This window comes from Rhinichthys klamathensis, unplaced genomic scaffold (genome assembly GCF_029890125.1).
Source record: "Rhinichthys klamathensis goyatoka isolate OS25496 unplaced genomic scaffold, OSU_Roscu_1.1 h1tg000107l_1, whole genome shotgun sequence".
Classification (NCBI taxonomy): Eukaryota; Metazoa; Chordata; class Actinopteri; order Cypriniformes; family Leuciscidae; genus Rhinichthys; species Rhinichthys klamathensis.
This window is the reverse complement of record NW_026606645.1, coordinates 1,720,023-1,729,172: the sequence shown is the minus strand read 5'-3', so window position 1 is coordinate 1,729,172 and position 9,150 is coordinate 1,720,023. Positions and strand designations below refer to the sequence as shown.

Sequence of the window (9,150 nt, the reverse complement as noted above, 5' to 3'; positions counted from 1 at the left end):
GTTGACACCAGGACTCAGTTGTTTAAAAAAAATAAAAAGACATGAAATTGCATGTAGGCAAAACCAATGGGGTTTTTCATTCATTCACCAATCAATTTTTGGGTTTCAGGATTTTTTAAAGCAAAATGTATATAAAGATGATTCTCAACTATGTTATGAAAGATATAACGGAATTAATTGATAAACCATTTGACTTTATGCAAAATGTGGGTAAAATGGCCATAAATGAATATTCCCATTCAATACAATATATCTATACACTATCTAATTTGCACATTAATGTGTTCTTGGGGCAACTAATGGAAGAAGAAGTGTAAAAATTGGAGTAATAATTGGCAACATTCTAATAATAATATCTTTTCATAGGAATATTGATGTATAATTTCTTTCCCTATTCACTTGTTGTGTCTCCCAAAATGTCTGATAAACATGATTTTTAGTCCTGTTGTCCACAAATGCCCTGTTCTGTAACAGAAAGTCATGTTTAGATTTGAAACCTCATAACGTTTTCCTGAGATGTTGGTTGATGAAATACAATTTGAAAAGTACTCAGATTTAAAGATAATTACAGTATATTATCATATGTCCATTAGAGTGCAACATTTTATCAATAAATTAATGTCAGTCATTTTTAAAGACCAAGGAGAAGTTGTTTTCATGGTGAAACCTCCAAACATCTCTGAAAATCCCTGAATGTGCTCTTTACAGGACATCCAGACTAAAACTGTGACATGTATGGTGTCAGAGAAATTCACTAAAATATAATGTCCTTTACGTCTATTGCCATAGTTATTAGGGGTAAGACAAAAACACATTTTAAAAGGAGGGATGCTGTATTTACTCGTTATCTAAATTTTGTTAAGTTTTGTTAATATACCATACATTTAAACTAATAATATCATGTTAATATCCCTCAAAAAATGTTGCATGACACCCTATGTCATCTTAACTGTTTCCCTAGGAAGTTCATTGTATACATTTTAAGATTTGATAAACGATTTCGATACTGTTGGGTTACAACTTGATTTGCAATGCAAAATCTGGGTCCTGAAGTAAAACCTGTTTTATGTCACACAATTATGAAGTGTCTAAACACCAGGATAAATGTACGGGAGATGGTGTTGTTATGTGTTGAGAACAGGTGTTTGCATTACTTCGGTCCAGTTTTAACTAGACAACAGCATTCCTCAAACATGCTCAGAGATTAGTTGAGCTTGTTTGATGCAGATTTACCAAATCCCATGATGTTTGCGCCTCAGTAAGATGCCATGCAGCTTCAGCACAGCAGGATCCCACTGACCAAACAAGCAAACACTGCCATCCCGTTTATCTAGCCCTATTTACCCAGCTGCATCGCAGAGAGTCTTGAGCTAGCTGATAATTAAAATCGTGATTTGCTGTTTTTCTGTTGGATAAATAAACCTGCACATCGTTGCAAACCACTGATTGCCGGTCAGAATACCAATACGTGTTCATCAATGTGTTGATATGACTTAATTATTGTTTATATGACTTGAGAGCTTTTCTCTTGGATTGAATCTAAGCCACCCTTTCATTCCAGCAAGGACTGAACTAATCAAATTACAATTACAAATCAGTTTACTCGGTTATTAAAGGGATACTCCACCCAAAAATGAAAATTCTGTCATCATTTACTCACCCTCAAGTTGTTGCAAACCGGTATGAGTTTCTTTCTTCTGCTGAACACAAAGGAAGATATTTTGAAGAACGATTCCCTTTAAACTGTGAAGGTATTCTCAATTTATATACTTTTAGCTTTATAAAACAGAAACATTTCCACTTTGAAATTGCTGTAAAAGTTCCTACAATAGTTAACAGGCTAATAATGAATCATATTACTGAAATGTTTTTATCATTTTATCATTTATCAAGAAATGTTTTTTATCATATTGCCCCCGCCACCATTTTGAAAAGCAACAAAATATTTGAAGCCATATGTTACAGTGATTTCAACATGATAAAAAGACTTTTAGGCCCTTCAAGTTGTACACATGGCCTTGAGTGGCTTATTGCGCAATTACAAAATTAATAATAAAAAAAGACTGGATAAACCACTTCTGAAGCTATACACACATATATTTATGACGGGTAACATATAAAATGTCACCTAGAGTTATGTTTATGAACTTAAGTATTTGGTGAAATGAATAATTAGATTTACCATGGTAAAAAAATCACTGTAATTCATAGTCTCTTTAAAAAATGAAATAATTATAACCTTTATTGTGGACCTTAGTCATCCCGTATGTGACCGATTTTAAAGCATAACATTCTTTACTGAACAACTTTCTTTTTCTCTGTTTTGAAATATTAATTATTGAGAGAATTTTTAGCAAAGAAATTATGCAGAGAAAATAGGACCACCATTTCTGTTACCTGAATACCTGATACTTTATGCACAAACCCAATGACGCTTAAGTAAATAAGGAAATGAAAAACAATTTGTCTCCGTTTTAAGCTTATATTTATTAAATGAACATGAATGCAAATTAGTTTTTAACATCTCACATGAGGCTGCAAGTCACCTTTTCCTCTGGAAAGAAAATCATAGATAAAAAGGATTATTGCCTTCATTGCTTTAAACACCACGTGTCTCATTCATTCAGTGCGTCATGCCGGGAGTGCCCTCGCTTCTTACTCTGTCCGTTGAGGGTGTGACGAAGAACCCGTCTCGATTTTAAAATGCACAAGAAACTTTGGTAACCCGTGTTCCTGCGGCTGGAAAAAGTTGGCACAAAAGTCTCAAACTTCTTCCCAGTGGTGTCCGATGTTGAGGAAGGGACGAAAACAAACGAGTAAACGTCAGGAAACCGCATCAGAAGCCCTTACAAAACCTGAAAACGCCAGGCGGCCTGGTCTTTGTAGTCCAAGCAGTCGGCCGCCGCAGAACTGAAGTTCAGTTTCCATGATGATGCCACGGCAGCCTGCTCTTTGTAATCTTTGTAATCCAGACAGTCTGAGGAGCTGAAAGGCAGCCCAGTGCCGCCGTACCCCTGGTGAGGGTGGCTCTGCCCGATGTGGTGATGCGGGGCGGTGCTCAGCTGTGTGTGATGGGCGTGCGGGTGATGGTGGGCGTGACCTGGCATGGGCGCCAAGTAGGATCCGCAGTCCATGCCTCCAAAATAAGAGGCGGCGTTCGAGGTCGGGTAGCCCTGGGCGTAGCTGGGAGCCTGGTTGTAGGGCATGGGATACGACGGCACTCCTGTGGAGCCCCCGGCGCCCGAGATGGCCCTCTGCATGCAGGACGCACTGGCCGGGGGGGAGATGTCGGGTAGCGACGGGGGAGCAGGGAGAGGCGAGACCGGAGCGGGACTCCAGATGGACGAGACAGGTGTTGTTCCTGAGGACGAGCCGTTGATCAGAAGACCGGAGGGGTTGGAGCCTGAGGACGAAGACGAGGACGATGAGGAGACGGCGGGAGGAGTGAAGTGACCGCTGCTCTCTGACCCCGGGCTCTCACGGGACGGAGAGGGTTTCTTTTTCGCCGGACGGATCTTTGAATTGCCGCTGCTCTGCTGCTGCTGCCGACACTTTGCCCTTCTGTTCTTAAACCAAACCTGTCAACAAATACGTCACGGGATAGTGATTGTTATGCTTATGGATGGATTGGAAATTTGCAAATATTTGTCAATGACCTAAAATGACACGAAAAAAACTGCACTGACACTTTCCGATTAGATCAAAATTTGAACTAACTTTGCAACATCGACACTTATTGAGTTGAACTGAATCAACATATTTGATTCAACTTGAGTTGAATAACGACACTATTGTCTTCTGCAAGCTGCTTTATAGCTGAATTGAATTTGTTTCATAATTTGCAAATTTGACACTATAATTGAACTTAATTGGAACAACATTGAACTAAACTGAATAATGACACTTTCAGATGAGAACAAAATTTGAACATCAACACTGTTGTTGAACTTAACTGAAACAATATTGTACTGAATTGAGTTGAATAACAACAGAATTAAACTCGTTTTATAATTGATGAACTGCAACATTTACACTATAATTGAACTTAATTGAAACATTGAACTAAACATAATATTGACACTTTCGGATGATTACAAAATTTGAACCGAGTTGAGCTGTATAATCACACTAACTTTGTAACATCAACACTGTTATTGACCTTAACCGAATCAATATTGAACTGAATTGAGTTGAATAACGACACTATTTTATAGCAGAATAAACTTGTTTTATAATTGATGAACTGCAACATTGACACTGTTATTGAACTTAATTGAATCAATATTGGACTGAAGTGAGTTGAATAACGACACTATTGCTTTCTGTAGAGCTGTTTTATAGCTGGATTGAATTTTTCATAATGATGAACTGAACTGAAACAACATTAAACTAAACCGAGCTGAACAATGACACTATTAGATGAGAACGTTTTTTGAACTGAATCGACCCGAATAATGACACTAATTTTGCAACATCAACACAGTTAATGAACTGAATTGAACTTTTTTTAATAAGATGAACTGTGCAACACTGACTTTTTTCGGAACTGAATCAGCATTGAACTAAACTGAGCTGAATAAAAGCACTATTGTCTTTGCACTCTAAAAAATGCTGGGTTGTTTCAACCCAAATTTGGGTCAAATATGGACAAACCCAAATGTTGGGTTAAAAATGTAGTTTAAAATTTTAACCCAACTTCAACTTTCACTTTCAACTGTAAATGTTTTAATTACATTTTTAACCCAACATTTGCGTTTGTCCATATTTGACCCAAATTTCGGTTGAAACAACCCAGCATTTTTTAGAGTGTGGTAGAACTGCTTTACAGCTGGATTGAACTTGTTTCATAATTGATGAACTTTGCAGCATTGACACTGTTACTGAACTAAAACAACATTGAACTAAAACAACATTGAACTAAACCGGGCTGAAAAATGACTATTGGATGAGAACAAAAATTTAACTGGATTGAGCTAATGAAACTCACTTTTAAAACATTGACAATATTATTGAACTGAATTGAACTAATTTCACAATCGATGAAAATTGCTTCACTGACACTGAACTCAAACAACATTGAAATAAACTGAGCCGAATAACATTGTCTTCCGTAGAGCTGCTTTCACTTGTTTTATAATTGATGCACTTTGCAACATTGACGCAATTATTGAATTTAATAAACATAATTGATGAATTTTACTTATTTTCCTGTTTTTTAGCAACCTTGAAACAATCTGTATTGCATGCAGCGCTATATAAATAAATGTGACTTGACTTGAAATCTCTCAGCATTAGGAAATCAGGACACCACCACCCACCTGCACTCTTGACTCGGGCAAATTGATTTTCAGGGCCACCTCCTCGCGCATGAAAATGTCTGGGTAGCGCGTCTTAGCGAACAAGTTCTCCAGTATGTCAAGCTGAGTTCGAGTGAACGTGGTTCTCTCTCTTCTCTGTTTACGAGGATTTGCTGCAATAAGGAAGACATTCAAAGTTATAAAAAAAGTCTAAAGAGTTACATACAGATGTACTTTAAAGTCAAGGTAATTTGCTCAAAGTGTTATTGAATCATTGCCATGCATTGCAGTACTGAGAAGTTATTATACGTTGCTTATTTGAATAAAGATTCTACTCTTTAAAAGTTTATCTTTCAGGGATGCTTACTCGGATATCCCACAGAGGGATGAAGGAGGTCCATGGTTGCCCCGCTGAGCCCCAGCCCGTTCATGGCATACGGGTTCTGTTTGAGGTATGACATCATTGTTGAGCTCCAGAGAGACAGCTGCAGCAAGAAACAATTATTATAAAATTAATAAAACAATAACCCAATTTTTTTTTAAATGTGTTGTTTTTAACAAGAGGACTGACAAAGTGCAGCAAATTGCCTGTATTTTTTATGCATCCTATCACACAGTGCAGCATAAATAAACAGCGTTTGGATATACAGCCCCATTGTAAAAACATGTAAAACGCATCAAACGCATGTCACGAGAGTGATCATCAGTCTGAATATGACTAATGTCTTGCCTTTAATGATCTCTTTTTTCACACTCGACTAATCAAGGGCTTCACACACACTAATTGGCCATTTGCATGTCATGCCCTGTTAAGCGTTCCTGGTGGACGCAACGCCGCGAAGCGTCTGATCTTTCCTTTTGTTGGCGGTACAATTATGAATTTACTTAATGGTCGTTTTAATCTAACAGCTGGTGACAGATACATTTAAACGCTATGTAAATTTGATTTATATATATATATATATATATATAAATTATTTGCATTAATAATTTAATCATTTAGCTCCAGTCATGGAATGACTGAACTCAGGCTATATTGTTCTATATATATATATAGGCTACACACACACACACACACACACGGTAAAAAAAGTTGCTGTTAAAAAAGTTAAATTTTTAAGTAGGCTACAATCAACTTGGGTTTTTAAGTCATTTCAACTTAAATCTTAATCTGACTTTAATTAAAAACCTGACTTCTTGTATAACTTATAATAAAGAAAATTGCTTAACTTATTTTTATTTTTACTTCTTAGAAACGAAATACTGAATTCTAAAATCTTCTGCATTCCCGAGAAACAGCAGCACTGAAGCGCTGTTGCGGCTGGAGGAGTTTTCCGCTCGGGATAAACTCGAGACTTATGCGCATCTGGAATTATTTGGGAGGACCAAAATGTGTTTCGCTGCAATTGTTATGAGGCACAGTACAAATGTATTAAGACAAAAGTTCTGTAAATGACATGTTGCGCTTTTTCTGGGTCGCTCATGCCTGTGAATGGCCCCATTAATCCCACGCTGAGGACAGATAACATGGGCCTAAAGATTCCACAATCGAGCTTTAACTATATGTAAATGACTACCGAGTGTGCAAATTATTCTCCATAGCCATTTAGATTAGACCCAGAGGGGACTCCATTTGCAGAAGAAACCTTATCAACTAAATAAACGACACAAATTCTCATATTCCGTGCACACTGAATAGCCTACTCAAAGTTTGTTAATCAGGACTGCAATTGCGCCAATATGTTCTTAAAAAAACTGTAGCTAGGAAAATATATTTATATATCTATAGGCAAAATGATTTATTTGTATTTGGCCACATTATTTTTCTTAAAACATCATTCAAATGTAAGCTAGGCCTAATTGCTAAACGCAATTTAATTAACCCACTAAAATTGAAAAATGAAGATCAATTGCTGACTATTATTATTATTATACGATTATTTATTGCACTTCTAAATCACCTTTAAAAACGTATAAAATCTGGTCGGAATGACTGAAACTTTAGTGACAAAATGATGTTGTTAAAAGTAATAATAAGCTATAACAATGCAATCATCGTCCTCTGCATTTAGATAGCCTACTTAAAATATATTTAAAACATTTCTACTGTACCTTTTATTCTTGGTCTTCTGTGCTCTTTTCTTTGAGATCCACTGAAAATCCACAAAACCAAGAAACACTTTTTTTTTTTGTGAAGAGAAATCTGAACTCCAGCTGGTTGTAATTGTAAGAAAACGAATTAGCCGCAAACTTCAAAAGTCCCAAATATATTCACAAAGTCCGTTTGCACTGAGTCAGATGTGGCTCGTTGTATCCACGCGTAATATGAAGGTGATAGCCAATGCTTACGAATTGAGATTGATCACCTTCTTGATGGCCTGTCCGTCTATGAGCAAAAGACACCTGCGGACCCGCCCACCACAGCCAATCAGAAGTCTCGCTTGTCCATACAGACGACTGCTCTAGCCAATCAGAACGAAGAAGTGCTCATTAACTCCTCCTTTCGACGTGACGACATATTAACCTGCCGTGTGAATGAGCGAGTCCCGAGAGAGTAAACTATTTGAATACACTTTTAATTCGAGACTTAAGTGAGCGTAACACTGCGGGGAAGGAAATACGAATGATAAGACAGCAATTCGTTAATCGATTTACCGTTTGGTTGAGGAAAATGCGTAGTTTTTAGTGACGAAATCTTTTCTGAGCACCAATCAGGCCTGTCAACAAAACAATTTCATCCTCACATTTGCATTAAATAAAATTTCGCTTGTATAGGCTATAAACCTAAAATAATTATTACAAGCATGTTTCAATTGCTCATAATTTTAAATGAGATGGTGACAAACAGTTTTAGACACCATCCTCCTTCCTTCCCTCCTTCCTTCCTTGTGGCCCAAATAGCCTATTTATTTATATCTGGATTTATTTATTACATTTAAAAATATTTAGCCTAATAGACTAATTAATGCAAAATGAGTGGATTTAGTTTCAGAACTAAATACCCTAATTTCCTTCTTTTTTTTTTTTGTAAGGCTTTGACTAAAAGGCCAAGTTAGGCTAACCGTGCGAAGAAAAACCGACATTAAAATGCAGACATTCTTACACAAATAAACCTTGATAGCTATAGGTAGCCTAGGCCTAGTTTTATATGATCACATGGGCCTGTTATTAAGAAAGATAAGCAGTGAAACTATTCTTTTAAAAAAAAGCCTATTAGAAAAATGATTTGTCTGCCAAATCAAAGTCAGTGTGGCGCAACCAACATGTAGCCTATAGATTTATGTCGAAAAAACAAAACATAAAACAGAAGTAAAATAATTCCGACGTTTTAGGCGGAAGCCTATAAACTTCTTGATGTCGACTCAATGTAACAGCGAAATAAATAAATAAATAAATAAATAAGAATAAAAGTAAAACACTCATGTTTTTTAAGAAAAGTAGGCTGCTAGCTACTTTTATGACATTTTAGTGTGCTAAATTGTTCTAGCTATAGCCTATAGAAAACGGCCTAAAAACTTAAAATATAAACAAAGATTTTAATTAGGCTAATAATCAGTTCATCATATAAAGTTACGCATGTGAATAAGTTAAATAAATGACCATTAAAAATGATCAAAAGGGCATTATATATTTACACAGTTAGGCTATATTATATAAAAACTATTGCTCAGATCTGGCATTACTGTCGTGCCCATAACGATGAGACACATTACAACAAAACTTCCTAAACGATTTGTGTGCATCAAAAGCTGTTAAAGAGGATCGATCCCGTAAAATCAAGATATCTGCTTCTGCTGGCACTAACCTATTGTCCAGGGGTATTTGTGTAATCCCAAAATGCAGTAGAGTTTCC

General features: G+C 36.5%; 1 protein-coding gene across 1 annotated transcript; it reads right to left on the bottom strand.

The window, feature by feature from the left end:
• Nucleotides 1-2,459: 2,459 nt before the first annotated feature.
• otx2a (orthodenticle homeobox 2a) lies at nucleotides 2,460-8,003 on the bottom strand. Its single transcript, XM_056253597.1, has 4 exons — nucleotides 7,410-8,003; nucleotides 5,665-5,782; nucleotides 5,319-5,470; nucleotides 2,460-3,578 (listed from the first exon to the last, which is right to left on the bottom strand). The coding sequence occupies exons 2-4, from the start codon at nucleotides 5,759-5,761 to the stop codon at nucleotides 2,847-2,849; spliced, it is 981 nt and encodes a 326-aa protein (XP_056109572.1). The 5' UTR covers nucleotides 5,762-5,782; nucleotides 7,410-8,003; the 3' UTR covers nucleotides 2,460-2,846.
• Nucleotides 8,004-9,150: the final 1,147 nt, after the last annotated feature.